The 18078-nt window shown below is 38.0% G+C and overlaps 1 protein-coding gene across 1 annotated transcript in view; it reads left to right on the top strand.

The window, feature by feature from the left end:
* The window catches only part of LOC150086006 (GTP-binding nuclear protein Ran-like), a 58263-nt gene that overhangs the window by 10816 nt on the left and 29369 nt on the right, over positions 1–18078 (top strand). The window contains exon 3 of the mRNA XM_090374767.1: positions 16409–16534. Within this exon, the coding sequence (XP_090230893.1) occupies positions 16409–16534 (126 nt within the window). The remainder of the gene's footprint in view (positions 1–16408; positions 16535–18078) is intronic.

Raw genomic sequence — 18078 nt, 5'->3', positions numbered from 1 at the left:
AGAAGAAAATCCATATGGAAGCGATCACTTCCACGTGATAACCACCCTAACTAGTGGTAGACCGTGTTTGCCATTTAGTTTACAGCGGTGGAAAATTTGATCAGGCTGACTGGAATGCCTTTCAATATCTGGCAAAACTTGACATCACTACAGTCAGTCAGTCAGGAGCCAATCGATGAAGCAGTCATGTATGTCACAGAGACGATTGTCCAAGCAGCTGCAATTGCAATCCCAAAATCATCCAGCCAGTTCCCACTATTTCCCAAACCTTGGTGGAATTCAGAATGCACGGCAGCAAAAAAAGCACAAGACAAAGCATGGGGGATATTCCGCCGATATCCCACAACTGAAAATTTAATATCATTCAAACGTGCGAAAGCGCGTTATGTACATCGTCAGAGCCAAAGGAAATCTTGGGTTCATTTTACATCTTCCATAACTCAGGCTGCTAGCTCAAAAGTAGTCTGGGATAAGATCCGGAAAATGAAGGGGAAATATTCACCATGCCCTTCAATGATTCTCAAGCACAACGGACGTCTAATTGCAGATCGAACTGCAGTTGCAAATACTTTAGGGGAAACATTTGCAAAAATCTCTGCAATAACATCTTTTCCCACAGTGTTTTTGGCCCTGAAAAAGAAAATTGAGAAAAACCCACCGAACTTCTCTTCAAAGGGGCTTGAATTGTATAACAAGCCCTTTTTACAAGAAGAGTTAAATGCAGCACTCTTTCTCACGCATCCAAGTGCTGTGGGGCCTGATGACATCCACTACGAAATGCTAAAACTCCTCTCACCACAATCTAAGGATCACCTTTTAGTTTTGTTTAACAGAATTTTTATTCACAAACAATTTCTGGAATCCTGGCAAAGGGCTATCGTCCTATTGCTCTGACAAGCTGTTTGTGCAAAGTAGGCGTGCATTAACCTGGAAAGAATGGTTAATGCACGCCTCATATGGTATTTAGAAACAAATGGTCTGCTTTCCAGGACACAGTGCGGCTTCCGAAGAAATAGATCCACTCTGGATCATTTAATCTGATTGGAAACGTCCATTCGTGATGCTTTTATTAAATCCGAGCATTTGGTAGCAGTTTTCTTTGATATTGAAAAAGCGTACGACACAGCCTGGCGATTTGGAATTTTAAAAGACTTCTATAACTTTGGTCTTGGAGGTAACCTTCCTGATTTTATTAAAAACTTTCTTTTGAATCGCCAATTTCAAGTCCGTTTAGGATCCACCCTCTCTCCAGTTTTCTCTCAGGAAAAGGGAGTACCACAAGGATCCATTCTAAGTGTCACGCTTTTTGCAATCAAAATAAACTCTATCGCAGAACAACTTCCCACTGTAAACAGTGCCCTCTATCTAGACGACTTTACTATATTTTGTCATTCATGCAATATGAGAGTCATTGAAAGTCAACTGCAGAAAACCATTGATCATCTTACAGCTTGGTCTTTGGCTAATGGGTTCAGATTTTCATCACAGAAGACTGTTTATGTACACTTCTGTCGCAAACGTAATCTTCATCCTGACCCAGAATTAAGGCTTGGGCAAAGTAACATCCCAGTTGTAGCAGAATTCAAATTCCTTGGACTTATTTTCGACAAAAAGCTGACATTTTTACAACATATTCGTCAGCTGAGGACAAGATGTGTCAAAGGGCTTTAACATCCTTCGTGCCCTTTCGTCAACTTCATGGGGCGCAGATCATTCTACCCTTCTTCATCTTTACCGAGCACTTGTCCATTCCAAACTTGACTATGGGTCTCAGGTTTACGGTTCTGCTAGAGATAGTGCACTTCGGTGGTTAGATCCAATCCACCATCCGGACAGCCACTGGAGCATTTCGCACATCTCCTGTCCAAAGCCTTTACGTTGAAGCAAATGAACCATCTCTGTCTCTTCGACGTAAGCAGTTGTCCTTACAGTACGTCTTCAAATTAAAATCCCTGCCCGATCATCCCTCGTGGCCATCCAGTTTTGAGCCGACGGGTGTTGTAGAGGTTTTCCTCTATAACATCCGTCGGACTACCAACAAACCTTTTGGTATTTGCATTCAAGGGCTGCTGAATGAGCTAAACTTGACGGTTGACAACATTGCCCAGTCACCAAGGCAATTCTTTCCACCCTGGCATGCTTATTTTCCAACTTGCGACTTCTCCCTTAAGATCTGGGAGAAGGCTACCACACTGCCATCTGTCTACCAGCAACTCTTTGCATCACAGACAGCAGTATTCTGACTTTCTGCCAGTCTATACAGATGGCTCAAAGTTAGAATATTATGTAGGATCTGCTGTTGTGTTCCCTCACAAACCATTATCCTATAAGATCCCACGAAACTAGCATTTATACTGCAGAGTTGCATGCAATACAAACAGCCCTAGATCACATTAAAAATCGCGACTACTAGAGGTATATGATTTATTGCGATTCATCGAGCGTGTTACAGGCTCTGGTATCGTAGAGTTTTAACCTTCATCCGATCCTATCCAGGGTCTGGCAGATTCTTTTTTCTCTCAAGAAATTAGAATTCGATATTCGCTTTTGCTGGATCCCAAGCCACATTGGGATCGGGAAATGAATCGGCTGATGCCGCTGCCAAATCAGCCATTACCCTGGATAGTCATTGCCTGTCAGTCCCCTGTACAGACTACAGGCAAATAATACGTTCTAAACTACTTTCCCAATGGCAAGATTCTTGGCACGGACAGGCCACAAATAAACTACATCACATTAAGCCTGTAATTATGATGGCAGTCCAGTCTACGCAGGGTCCGAAGAGAGGAAGTTGTAGTCATAGTAATCTAACCCATTCCTACTTGCTGAGGGCGGATGACCCACCTATGTGCGAGATGTGTAATGTTATTTTAACCATCCGTCATATTTTAACAGAATGTCCTGTTTTTATAGAAGCACGACGCTTGTGTTTTACTGCTTTTAATAATTTGACTGAGCCATTTACACTCAGTCAGATAATTGGTGACAGAGATAAAGTGTATGTTTCTAGGAACAAATATTTTTTGGTATCAAGGGTTGAAAAGTAATACTCAATTTTTGTCTTTAACAGCTCTAATTTTTTGCTTATTAAAGTGTATGTTTCTAGCACAGGAGGTTGTGTCCAACATGTACGACTTTGATGCTGTCATTTATTCAGTGAACTTTCATGTAACGTTTTGAGTAGCTCTTGTTTGTAGTTAACCTGACTATGGTTATGGCGTGACCTTGCTCCCGTGGGCCTGTATATACTGTTTTTATCTTCTGGGTCATCTTTAATCCATTGTTTACATGACATCCATTGACCACGCTGAAATGTTTCCCTAGCATGTAGAACAAGGATATTAAGCAGTGCGTGATGGGCTGATTTCAGGTATAGAGTAGAAAATTGATTATCTGAACCCCTCCCCCCAAAAAAAATTACAATACAGTCAGTCCTCATATAGCACGATAGTTGTTCCTAGAAACCCTCGTGCAATATAAACAACAGGCCCTATGGGAAAAATAGGGTTAGGTGCCGACCACCTAAGATTGAACACACATTTGTAACAAAAACATTACCAAACACAATAAATAATCGTAATAAAATGCTTACGTGTTTTATTACGTAATAAAATATTGCTAATGCTTTTGCTTCTATCGTAAGCAGACTTGTTTTTTGTTTGATTTTCTATCCAAACAGATGACAGCGGTTCCATCTCTTCCAATTCTTTGTGTCTTGATCTAATGGATTTTAATTACGCTTTGAGTTGTTACTGCTGTGAAAGTTGTTTTTATTTTCTCTGCATTCTTTGTAATTCTCGGTGTTGCCTCATTTAGGTCTGTAGTACGTGCAATATCACATCGACTTTCATTTCGCTCAAAGCGTTTCACAATTTCATATTTTTTCTCTATCGACAGAGGCGGACTGGCCATAAGCCTTACTGGGGAAACCACGGGTGGGCCGGAGGCCGGTGTGATTTTGGCCATAAACGCTAGTATGAAGCCACTATACATTTTCTGGGGTAAGAATTTTTGACCCAGTCCACCTCTGTTTATCGATATTGCTTTTCTTTTTCTCTCTGAATCTGCAGTGTCTTCACCAGGACACTTCCTTTTCATATCTTTTAAGTATTTTACTCATTTTTAGGGAATAAAGCACAATTACAAAACAAGGAGGCATGTTTGATACACATAAACAAAGCTGCGTGCATGTAGCAACTGAAAAAACAACACCGTAAAGGCAGAGATACACTATTAACACCTCGCATTTTACTAAAGCACGTTTCTGCTAGTGGAATCTGTTATAAACTGGTAGTAAACTCAATCTAATTGCATTTATGATTATACTGGTAGCAGGAATTGTGTTGGTTTTTACGTTATTATGGTGAAATGTGTTTCCCCTTCACTGATATAAAGTTATAATCCATTGGGTTGATTCTGCTTTTGACTACCATTTCTTGTAAACACGAAGGCGAATCGTGCATAAGTGAATTCGCTTCATGTTATATAAGATTGTTACCCTATTTATAAATCATGTATGATCGAATTCGTGTAGTGTAAACACATTTCTGTAAATACGAGGACTGACTGTAAGTACTTTTAGTGCACTGGTTGTTATGCTGAAATTTTACTACTGCCGTTTAATGCATTCATTTCTGAATATTTATTCGAAGATATGTGCAGTATAGCATAGAAATCTTGATTTGTCCTTACAGGAGTTAAAAATCAAATGTTGGCTTTAGCAACTGTGTAGCCCCAGGACATTCTCTGGTGACCTTGATGCATCATTTGTTGTCCCATTGTGAGTGCAGGAGCGGTGGTGGTAGTAGAGGGGGGGGGGTGGCTTTCACTCAGTCTGCTGCCAGCGACTGCAGTTGTGAGGTTATTGCAGGCGTTTTGTTTCTAATCAGTGTTCAAGTTTTTGTTTTGTGGATATTTCAAAGTCAAATACTGCCCCATTTTGCTTTTAATTTTTAAATTCTGCTGCCCTTTTATGTTAATAATGGCATCTACAAGCAAAAGAAACTGCAATGCATTATCAATACAGGACAAGATAACGATTATTAATAGAGTGGAAAAGGGTAAAACTGTATTCATATTCAAAATACAGTAGTAATAGCCTTGGGTACTACAACAATTTAATTGTAGGCCTAATTACACTTTGTTTTATATAAACTGGTTATTCTCGTGTATGTTTGATCCAAATCATTGATTGGAACCAATCAGCCTTGGTCCCAATCATTCGGATAATCGACATACTTTATTTAGTTTCTAGTTAAAAGAGTAATTTGGAAACTTATATGTATATATATATACGCCACAGGTGTGGTCATATTCATATACAGTGAAACTTCCCTTTAACGGACAGCCATGGGGAACGAAAATTTATCCGTTAGAGAGGTGTCCGCTAACAAGAAGTCTGAGGGAGAGAGAAAAAAAGGGAAAAAAATCGTTAAACGATTAATGTAAAATTAAATTAAAATATATACAGATTTTGAACAATATTTTTGTAAAATAATGAGTTTACCTCAACATAGTACGTAGAACACTTCCATATGATACCCTCCAGAAATTAAAACGGAAAAAAAAATCGACAACTAACCGGTCTGTTTTTTGTCAGTGGCATGAAAGGCTAATTTTGACGCTGCTGAACGAGAAGCACGAACCGAGGCTTCATGTTGATTTACACGAATATTAAGAGAAAATCACGTCGAACCTTGGTAAGACGAGTCGCAATCACCGCAAGAAATGTATACCAGATCATTAATTTGTGTTGCGAACGCGAAAAGAACCGAGCGATTGTTCAGTGTAGTGTGTAACTTCCATATTGGCCTAGCTACAATTTTAAATTCGGTATCTTTAAAGAATCTGTTAAGCTGTTTGTGCCACTGTTCAACATATGGGACAGAAATAAAGTATTTTTTGATATTACTATTGTTGATTGGTGTAGTATTTTGTATCCTATCCTTAGCCTGTACTCTGATTCGGTTTCTTGTGGTAATGGAATAACCCCTGTTTAAGAATCTGCTAGTTAATATTTGTATTTCTGAGTCCAAATCAGATTCCGTCGTTGAATATTTATAGGCATTTAGAAATTGATTAAAGGTAATCTATCTTTTGTAGGTGAACGGGTGATAGCTATTATAATGTAGAAGCATACCAGTGTTTGTAGGTTTTCGATAGATGCTAAATTGAATTTTATTCGAGTCCCGGGTAAGCGTGAAATTTAGAAAGTTTAATGGCTTTGTATTCGTATCCTCCCTTTCCATGCAGAGTTCCTGTAGGAATTAATTGGTGAAAGGAAATCCAGTCTTGTGTAATTTTACCTAACCGAAAAGTGCAGGAATATTGTATGTTCTGGACTTCGATTCCTTTAACTGAACCATAGTAATGTAGTCGTTTTTTCGATATGTAGTTAATGTATCGAAAAACAATATTTTTGTAAATAATATACAATTACATACACGAGATAAACAAAAATCGGTAAAGGTTTAATTTAAATTAAATTAAATTATATACAGATTTTGCACAATATTTTTGTAAATAATATACATTCAATTGTGCTATGCATATTATGACTTTATCTTAAGAAAAATACATACAGTAATCACTTATTTTCTTCTGCACCTTTTTCCGGCTGATAATTTTGTTTTCAGCATTTGTTTGGAGTGAAGAAACCATCGAAAGTCCTTCAGTATCTTCTTCAGCTGCGAAAAACATTTTTAAACGATTGATTTGTATGAGCGCTTCTATTTTCATCGGTGGTTCGTCGTTAATATGTTCTTCGACAGAATGACCTCCTTCCATTTCTTCATCCTCGTGAGCAACTTCTTGAAAAATATCGATGATAATGTCGTTGATATCTAGAGCACCATCTTCTGTAGTGAGGTTCGAGTCTATATCTTTGTAGCCAGGGTCACTTGTAGCGGACGTATCGTACATTATCAATAGATGAAGTTCTTGTTCTTCTTGGTGCTCCACATTGCTGTTCACAACTTCAATTTTTGCGTTTGAGAAGCCAGACTTTACAAAACAGTTCACGACAGTTTGTTTTCTAATTGCGCTTACTGGAGAGGAAATACATTGAATCGCATCTAGGATGCTGAGTTTCTTGCAAGGTCACTCGCACATGTTACATCGTTCATGTTTGCAATGAGATGTCTTAAAACACGTTTTCTGTAGTGAAGTTTAAAATTTTTTATTATCCCTTGATCCAAGAGCTGACACTCTGCAGATGTGTTTGGTGGCAGAAAAAAGATTTGAATGTTGGACAATTCAATGTGCAGGTGAGATGCAGCATTATCCATGAAAAGAATAATTTTCTGTTTTGACGAATCATGTTTTAGTTAAAGTGACTTATCCATTCACTCATGATATCTCGTGTCATCCAAGCTTTTTTATTAGACTTCCAGTCAACATTCAAAAGATTCAACTTTTATGCCCTTGAAACAACGAGGATTTTGTGGTTTTCCTATAACAAGAGGTTGTTCAGTCTCCCAGCATATTTGTACACAATAGTACAGTCAAGCATTCCTTAGAAATTTTTCCACCCTGGCACTTTTCGTTTTTTAGACGTGTTTTTTCAGGAAGAGCTTTAAAAAACAACCCTGTTTCGTCACAGTTGTAAATATCCTTCGCTTCAAAATCACTACATAAATCTTCCAATTTGACGGTCCACTCTGTTACAACCCCAGTATCAACAGATCCACCTTCACCACTTACGGTTTTCCAAGAAATTTTATGCCGAGTTTTGAACTTGTCTTGCCATCCCACAGAAGCTTTGAACTCACTTACTCCCATAGATTTTGCAACCTCCAAAGCCTTTTCCCTGATAATAGGCCCATTAATGGGAATTTTTTTTAGCACGTGCGCAACAAAACCACTCATGCGTAACATTGTCAATTTGAAGTCCAACAGTTTTCGGGAATGATTTTTGAACCTGATCATTTCCGTGTTGCCAAAATTGTTTGAGCAGTTCATTTCTTTCCTTTAGGATGTTGCTTACCTGCGTCTTCCTGATTTTGAATTTTGCAGCGAGATTGCGAACACTGTTTTTTTGCCGATCATATGCATTAATGAGTTCAACTTGATCTTTTAAAGTTAAATGTTTACGAGAAGACATTGTGCACTTCACACGACACTGAACAAAACTGAAAACTGAAACTCGAAAAAAGACGAGACCGACCAAAGCCCCCCCCACACACACACAATACTCACACACACACCGAATTCATCAGAAGTTTTACACGTGCCTTAAAATTCTTGAAAAAGGGTTTAGAACCGCGACGTAAACCTTGCTAAAATTCAGAGAATCAGAAATAGAAAATAAAGACACGATTGAGGCAATACGTGGAAGAAACGTTCCTAGAAAAAGGGCTGTGAGCTCGCCCGCTGTCCGTTATGGGGAGATCAAATTAAGTGCTAATCTAAACAAAATAGTGAAGATTGCCTGTCCACGTCCGTTACAGAGAATATCCGCTAGACAGAAGCTGAAAACATGTTAAAACCAATAGAGGAGAGTTGGGGAATTTGAAAATGTCTGTTGTAGAGAGGTGTCCGTTAGAAGTTTCACTGTATTTCGAAAGGGGGGAAAAAAAGACGTGTACTACAATGTTTCCCAAAGAATAATTCAGCTCACTGGGGAACAGAAAATCTGGTTTAAATTAGGTGAGCAGAAAGATATTTTATATATCTTAATTGAACCCTAGCAGAGATGGCATGTTTTGACTTTAATTAGATTCATTTAGGTAACTGAGAGCTTGCTTAAGATATTTTGGAAAACTAGGGTTGGGGAATGGAGGTTGCAAGCAGGGCTGTATATACATATAAAAAATAAACATATTAGAATTTGATTTTTAGGCGGTACTTAGTTTTATTATTTTTTATATATATACCCTATACAGTCTAACTTCCCTATAACAAATTCAATAAATCCAGCGAAAAAATTCGTTAGAAATTTTGTTATACAGAGAATAACTTTTTTTATTAGAAATTAGAAAATGAATCTACGTTTATTTTTAATGTATTTTATTTAAATTACATTTACACAATTTTTGCCGGTAAGTATCACATATTTAAAGAATGTAATTTTCTTTTGCACAGTACAATTAAAAAATGTCTGATTCTCAAAGAAAACCTCACATTTGTTCAGAGCATTAAACATCAGGAACATTTTCACAAACCTAGACCCATACGAACAGTTTTAAAAGCGTGAATCATTTTTGGCAGAAATACTGGCAGGATTTATCAGACGGTTGTTGGTTACCAACACGATTTTCCTTTTTTCTTTTGTTATACACTTGTCTAGTTTTAATATCCAGTCTCCAAAGATATCGATATCACTTGTCATCCGTGCTTTTTTATTAAAGGAAAACTGGAAATATTTGAAAGCAATTAAATGAGTAAACAATTTCGTGGTATCGTTAGCTGAAATCAATGAATGACTGATCATAAGAATTATTCAGATCATTTGTGCTCTTTAAAAGGTGAAATGAAAAGATTTTCAACTTTATTTTCTTTTGAAGTGAAGCTATGGGTGTTTGATCCAACTGGGTGTAATGCTGAGTCTGTTAGTGAAGAAATTCAAGAACTCATTGAATTAAAATGTAATGAAGAATGCAAATATAAATTCAAAAAAGATGGAATGGCTGAGTTGCTGAATAATGACCAAGGGACAGAAATTAGAACCAGAATTGGTATGGCCAAAGAGGTATTTAAGAATCATAAGAGCTTCCTGTGTGCCTGGATTTCCAGAAAAGATATCGAATGGCCAAATGCTACACATGGAGCACTCTTTCTGTGTGGATGTGAAACCTGGGTCATGCAGAAATCAGAAAACTGGAAGCCTTTGGACGCTCAAAAAAAAGTGCTCAAAATTCTGTAGGCAGATTAGATCACCAATGAGCAGGTCTTTAAGAGGGCACTACTAACTACAAATCGCAGAGAAAGACTGCCTACCTCTGTTACATTTAAGAGGCCCACAATATGACCTGCAGAGACTAATCCTGCAAGGGAAGGTTAAAGGCAAAAGAGCAAAAGGATGACAAAGAAAAAAGTGGCTTGATGATAACATCAAAAGAATAGACAGCGGGTCTTATAACACGAACTTAGTCACAAAGCAAGAGACAGTTGGCTGGAAAATGTTGGTCTCCAACTTTCAAACTGAACACAGAACCTGAAGAAGTAAACAGGATAATCAGAATGTGAACAGCCTGAAAGTGCAAGAATGAATTTAGATTGGAGGACAGTGATGACTGATAGCATTAAAGTAATGACACAACCAAACCAGTGCTCCAAAAATATAACATAGGTAGATAATTAGACATACCAGTTTGAACTGCAGCACATACAGCACTCTGATTCACATAATTCTGTTAGTCAAATGAGATCGCAGAATTATTAAAATAAGGCTGTTTGTACTTAAGATACAGTGGCCTAATAAGTAATGACAAGACAACTTCTCCTTTCTGGTTGCCTGTCTACATGTTTTTCCATAAGTCGCAGGACGTTGCACAAAATGCGCCCGCTCCTGCTATGTTTTGCTTCAAATCATTAATACCATGACTTAGTACAATTGAACAACGATATCTCGTGCTTTAGACATCAGGTGCACCTGTATGGCGTCTGCTGCTGTCATGGCACAAGATGATAATTCTCCATGTACAGTGTGAAGACTGATGTTCTGTACTGCCCTTGCTAATGCATCCTTAATTAATTGTTTCAGTTCATCAAAAGATGTGCATTGTTCTGCATTTGCCTTATTCCCACAATTCATTATCACTAGTTTGTTGGGTAAATATTGCATCAATCCAGTGGGTATGGAAAATTTGGTTGAGATAATTTTGAACTGCAGATGCCCCATCCTGCTGAAAATAAGTTTCATGGGCTATGCCACATCTCAAATTCTGGTATGAAGTAATTTTTCAGTGTGTTCAGGTATGACTACTGGGTTGACTGGCCCATCAAAAAAATAAGAACCAATGAGGTGGTAGGCAGATAATGTTGCCAAAACCATAACATGGTGAGTGGTCTTGCACTTCTTCCCTTAATGTGAATTGGCATTGTGCCAAAAGTAAACACTGGAGATAAACTGAGGTAAAGAGCACACTAAACACGACCTTTGATCTTTTAGGAGTGGTATCGAAATGCTGCAGCATTCTGTCACAAGCCGTCAGTCTCCCCTTTCATGATCTCCATATGATAATTCACAAATGACAATTGGTTTATATGGAGTGTGGTATAATGTTTGCAAAACACCCAACTCTGCAGGCTGTTTTTGTTATGAAGTTTTTAGATATTTCAGAACAGATGCTTGAATATTTTGCATTTCTAGGTGCCAAATTTTCACCTGTCCACTGCATTTGGTATCTGGTCCGCTTCCAGTCTGAGGTGCCTTGGACAGCAACAATGAAAATTCAATTTGGAAGGGGCAGCTTTCTAAATCTTTCTGTGAAGTCTTCTTGCGCCTGTTTTATTCTTGTTTGAACTCATGTACTCATGTTAGCACATCACTAATATTAGCCTTTCTTCTGCTGTAAATGGGCTGGTAACTATTATTATCAGAAACAATGCCAAGAATAAGTCCTCCATGCCTGCTCCTATAATTAGTGATTATTAATTTTAAAATGTAACTAAATTAGGAAATAACCACTTTATGAAATGGCAGGTCCACTGTCTTAAATGTTATTCCTAAAAGAATAAACTTCCAATCACTGGATCAGGCATGAGGTTTTTCTTGGCTAGCTCATTCACTTTTTTTTTCTTTTCTTTTTTTTTTTTTTTCCCCTACATTTTTCTACCACTTGCAGCAGCGGTAGATGTCAAATAAAAGGCAATAAATAAGACCTGTAGGGCAGCATAGATGTACATGATGTCTGATAAATTAAAAGTGAAATTTAAATTTTTCTTAGCTGCTTTTCCACCATAATGGAAGGTGCTTCAATCAAAAACTGCATGGGCCACAATTGGCAAATTTGCCACAGAATCCTCCTGGATTAAGAAAAACTATGTGTGGCTTTTTCAAGAGTTGTTTAAAATAAAATAAGAGTTTTTAAAATAAAAGGTGTGTCTATCTAATTTTAATTTAAAATGTAAACAAGCTAGTCTATGGCAATAGACTAGCTTGTTTATATCCAATGACAATATTAATACAGTGGAATCTCGTTAATACAAAGTTCAAGAGACCTAAATTTTCACGTTTTGTTATAATGAGGTCCCCCAAAAGTGTCTTTTTGTACATTTTATTTTATTTGTAAAATAAACTCAGAGAAAAGCAATATTGATAGAAGTGAAAATGTTGTAGTGTATATTTTGATATACAGGGTGATTCACTACCAGTGCAACAAACTTGCAGGAGGTGTAGGGGACACAAAGACGAATCAGAATCACATAGCATTGCAGGGTCCAAAATGCCTTCTTCATGCGGTAGAAGATGTTGAACGGGAGGTCGTGTGAACAGCGATCCCGCTCGAAGTCAGCATTTGCGAACCGGTTCCCGAGGCAGTAGGATGGACGAGTATTCAAGTGTTGAACTGGCTGACGTGCACCTCGCGTATGGAGCTGCGGACTGTAACGGCCACGCCACTCTGCGCTTGTACCAGGAATGTTTTCCGCACAGGCGTGCTCCTCATCATATGATTTTCGCACATGTGCACAGAAGGTTACGTGAGACTGGTTGTTTCACGAGAGGTACCATGAATCGAGAGCGAACGACGAGGACGCCAGACAATGAGGAGAATGTCATACGTCTTGCAGAAGATAATCCGAGTAAGAGTACTCGAGCAATAGGCCAACGATTGTGTATTTCCCAATCCACTGTGTGGAGGATACTGTCAACAAACCAAAATGAGTTCATACCATCTGCAATTCGTCCAATCATTGGAGCCTGCGGATTATCCACTCCGGAGGACTTTTGCTACTGGGTTTCTTCAACAGAAACGGTTCGCAAATGCTGACTTCCAGCGGGATTGCTGTTCAAGCGACCTCCCATTCAACGTCCTCTACCGTGTGACGAAGGCATTTCGGACCCTGCAATGCTATGTGATTCCAATTCGTCTTTGTGCCCCCTACACTTCCTGCAAGTTTGTCGCACTGGTAGTGAATCACCCTGTATACAATATTTTAGTATCACGGTAAAAAGAATTACAATCTTAATATAAAAGGAGGCATGCAAACCATTAACTTTTTAATAAATTAATCTAATTTAAAGAAAGAATCCAATGTTGTGTGCACAGTTTTTGTCCTATATCCATTTTTAACTACAGCACATGTTATCAAATGCAATAGTTGTTTCTTTATCAACTTTATTGCACGCCAACATATTCTCTATTATGTTCTATGCATTTTGGGCATCTTTTTTAGATGGCAGTGTGTGTACTTCTTCACTTTCGCTGTCACTGGTAACGAAAACATCATCGTTTTGTTTGGTACCCAGCAGCTCTTCTGGTGTTGGCATTGCAGTGGTAGCAACTTCATCATCCACCTTCACAAACTCTTCAAATTTCTCACTGTTGCTATTACTTTCGTCTGTTGGACCATGTTTTTCGATGATGTTCTCTCCATAGCCACTCTTTCTGAAGCAGTTGATTATTACACTTGATGTAATATTTTCCCAAACAATAAGATTACGGATAGCATCCAAGACATTCCAATTTGGCTAAAAATTGTTTCCTCCTATATTGGGGATCAAGTACCTTATCAGGCAGGCTCTCTTGAGGTTATAAATAATGCCTTGATCCAGTAGTTGCATTAAACTGGTGGTATTGGTGGGTAAAAACAACAGACGTATATTTGTCGACTTAAGTGTCTCGGCAGAATTTGCTGTGCAACGGTCTAGAATTATCAAAATGTTCCTTTTTTCTGAAGCCATTCTTCTGTCCTATTTTGATAACCAAGACTGAAAAATTTTGACCGTAAGCCAAGCACTTCTATTGGCTTCATAATCACAGGGAATTTGGTTAACCGCTTTAAAACATCTTGGCTTTGAAAACTTACCAATCACAAGTGGGCATAGTTTTGTACTGCCATCTGAATTGCAGCATAACAGAACTGTGAGTCTTTGTTTACCTAATTTTCCATCATGACAAGACTGCTCAAACAGCAAATGCATTTTTTGGCAGCAAATTAAAAAATAAACCTGTCTCATCAAAATTTAAAAAAATCCTTTGCCTCATATTTTCAAGGATCAACCATACAGAACACAGCCAGTCTGTAGCCTTTTCTTTGTTGATTAATCCAGACTCACTGCAAACATTTTGCAAAACCAATTTATTCCTGTCTTTAGATCTTTGGAGCCAGCCACTGCTGCATTTTGAAGTTGCTAATCCTGTGTTGCTGATCTAGATGCATGCATTTGTTGGTACCACTCAAGGTTTTGTTTCACGCTCCTCGTGTTTTGCACCCCGAATTCGTGTCCTGTATTTCATCGCTGCTTCAGTGTCACGCACTTCTTCAAGTCTTTTTCGGTATTTTAGATAACTTAGGTAAAGGGATGTTGTTTATTCCTTTACAATGTCTGTTTTGCTTCTTTCCATCCTATCAGCCTCTTGTATAGTTTTTAGTTTAATTTCCATGCTTAATTCTGTCCATCTACGTTTTGTCACCATAACACTGCTAGTTAAGATTTAATATAAACAAATTTAAAATTAATTTAAGGACACGAGTTCCGAAAAAGACGTCAGCTCAGATAAAATGGCACAAAAAATAGATTGCTGTATACTGTAGCAAAAGACTCTTTGAACTGGGATAACAATTGCAGCTGACCTTATTCCTGTGGAGAGCGAGGGAGTGCATGTAAACAGCTTAGAAAAACTTTTTATTCTTTTGTTAATTTTACAACTTATCCTTCGGAAAGATGTTTCTCAGAGTGCGGTTGACATAGCTACCATAAACTGCTTTTGTTTACACAACTAATTTCTAAGAAGCAGTGCCGTTCTGGAAGTAGGGTGCCTGGAGGCAATAATTGGATCACTGCCAAGATTTGTATTAAACATACAAAATGACAATATTTATTTCTCACAGGGTGAAAAAGGACTTTGTAATACATATTAATCGAATTTTGTAATAAACGAATATAATTACATAGAAAAGCCTAGCTTTTCGCAGGGGAATAGTATATGCTTCATATAGACGAGTACTTTGTATTAATGAGATTTTACTGTAGTGTAAAATTGACCATTATAATTTGTTGCAACAGTTATAAGGATATGGAACAAAGTGGTTTTTAACTCTCCACAGAAAGAAAGCATTTTAGAATAATCCTCAGTGTTTCCCCCCAGAAAATTTTGCCAGCCGGGTGGGGAAGTGTAATACTTTGCAATATTATAAAATTTTCTGTTCATAAATGTGACTTAAACGATCCAGAGCAAAAATTTAATATTAATGTAAACATTAAGTTAACAATAATTTAACATTATATCCTGCTGTCACATTGAACTCTATTGCATAGTATGTTCGAATTAATATTGATATTGATCGGTGAGTGGTGCCATACGTTACTGTGAGAATCACTTAAATTTTAGCCGGTCAGCTAGTTAAATTCACTGGGTGGTGTACCCATTTGATAGGTCCTGGGGAGAACACTGATCCTGAAATTGCTTAACAGGTATTTCTTTGTGTAGTAAGAGGAATGATGCCTTCATTATGTTGAATTCATGCTTGAGTAAATCACTGCTGTGTTATAGATTAGTGAGATCCTTGTGGATCTCACTAATTTCTTTTTTATTTTAGAAGTGAACTTTCCATGGCCCCCAATTTTACAACTTTTACCTGTGCCCCCTCAGAAATAAGGCATGCCCCCCATTGAGAACCACTTTTCTAAATAAATGACGATCCACCAGAAAGTAATGCTGTTGATAAACTGTTTTCCATATTTGAAACCAGTGATTATTAACTGTACTCTAAATTCTGTTTGTTTTGTTATTCAACTAAGGCCATATTGCTCCGGGATATGCGGTGGTCATTCCCTGACCTTTCTGCATCCTCTGTATTTGGTGGTGACAGGCTCGAACCCCGGTCTAATCAAGAAGCATGTGCTACGCACTGCTGCTCCTTTCCCACCTGGCTACAGAGGCGCCTTCGAAATTCTGTGACAAAGAAGTTCAATAACCATGGTGCACTTTGCATGTTTCCATGCTTGCATATTATTTGGTGTGTCTTTATTTGTTTGAATTCTTTTGTGTTCTAGATTATTGAAGATCCAGCTAAATATAAAATAATGTTCCTAATGAACTTTTTCATAAGTGTACTGTGAATTCTTATCTAACAAAATTTGAATAGGCACAGTTCACTTCGCATGTTGTCAGGCTTTGCAAATATGTTTTATGTGATTTACATTTGTTTAGATAATTTGTCCTTGATCCTTGTTAATGACAATTTTGAATCTGTATTATTAAATGAGGTGTGTCTAATATTTTTAATTTCTTGTTCTTAGCAACCTTGGGTGTTGAAGTGCATCCATTGGTATTTCACACAAATCGTGGACCAATTAGGTTTAATGTGTGGGATACAGCAGGTCAAGAAAAGTTTGGAGGTCTTAGAGATGGTTATTATATTCAAGGTGAGTTTAGTTACATTTTTTCATAGTTTAATAATTATAAAAAAAAAAAAAAAAAAAAGTCATATATTAATGTGTGTATTAGATGAGTTTACAAATTACAGCACCCACAATTTGTAAAGTTCTGATATGTGGTTCTTTCCTGAAGTTCTATTTGTATCATGGCATGTAACCATGGATGTCAGATCAGTAATCTCCAAAGGAGCCATTGCACGAACTTTCCAAAACAGAATTGGTGGTGACTGCAGGAAATATGCAACAGTCTCTTTGGGAGATTGATGAACACAGTGCAGGTTGTGTTGCATTCTTCTGCAGCACAACCCCCACCTCCATTTCACTAAAGAGCCAGAAATTGTGTGGACTTGTGGTTTGTATGAAGCTGGGAAAAGCAGTTCAGACTTTTCTGTGAAAAAGATAATCTCCCACCATCATTCTGTTGCAAAGCCAGAAGGGTCTCTCTCGCTCTCCCCCTCTCTCTCTCTCCCCCTCTCTCTCTCTCCCTCCCTCCCTCCCTCTCCCCCTCTCTCTCTCTCCCTCCCTCCCTCCCTCTCTCTCTCTCCCTCCCTCTCCCTCTCTCTCTCTCTCTCTGCTTTACTAAAAATAACCCTTGCGAATCCTAGAAAATGATTACTACCCTTACAGGTATAGAGTAACAATCTGTATATTTTTGATACCTTCCTTGTGGTTGTGCTCTGCTAAAATGCTGCTGTTTGCCCCAAATGTCTTAACAGTTGGTGCTTAGAAATCTGAGATGCCCCATCACAAAATGGGGACATAAAATCTAGTCACCCTTTAGATTTTAAATTTGATTAAAGTAGCAAACATGATATGGTTTTCTTGTAAATAGGTATGACATGCAAAAAATTGGTTTCTCTGTTAAATATTTGACATTTAATTGATAATTAGCAAATAAGCACTTCATTTTTGACCAAACTTTAAAATATAGATAGATTAGAAGTCTACACAGGCCAGTGCCTGCTCCCTAGGTCTGGTGCAAATAATCATAATGATTGTTTGAAACATTTGAATTTTTTTTTAGCTATTTCACACACGTTTTTTTTTTTTTTATATACACTTGAGTGATCACTGAATTATGACCACCCCTATTAAAATTGAATGTGGGGTAACCCCATTGACCACGTGAGGTATGAGAGTGCAGAGTTAGTTGACCTACGTAGCATAGATAAGGTGTCAGTGGTTCAGTAGGTAGTAAAATTCCAAGCGTGATGGGTAAAAGGAAAGATTTATCGGACTTTGATAAAGGACAGATTGTGGTGCTCGATGAGCTGGTGCCTTAATTTCCCAAACGGCTGAACTGGTGGGGTGTTCGAGAGCTGCTGTAGTGTACCGGGACTGCTGTCAAAATGGTCAAACAACGACCCGGTGGCAAAAACTGCAAAGGTCAACGAAAGGTTAATGTTAGAGGTGAGTTCCGGGTCTAACAACTCGAACAGGCACAGCACTGTTGAAGAGTTGAATACTCAATACAACATGGGCCAACCCAGAACACTGTCTGGCATGACCGTGTGTCGCATGTGTTGGCTATA

Source organism: Mastigoproctus giganteus, chromosome 5 (genome assembly GCF_048544385.1).
Source record: "Mastigoproctus giganteus isolate SK-2022 chromosome 5, ASM4854438v1, whole genome shotgun sequence".
In the NCBI taxonomy this organism is placed as follows: domain Eukaryota; kingdom Metazoa; phylum Arthropoda; class Arachnida; order Uropygi; family Thelyphonidae; genus Mastigoproctus; species Mastigoproctus giganteus.
This window is presented reverse-complemented; position numbering and strand designations above follow the sequence as displayed.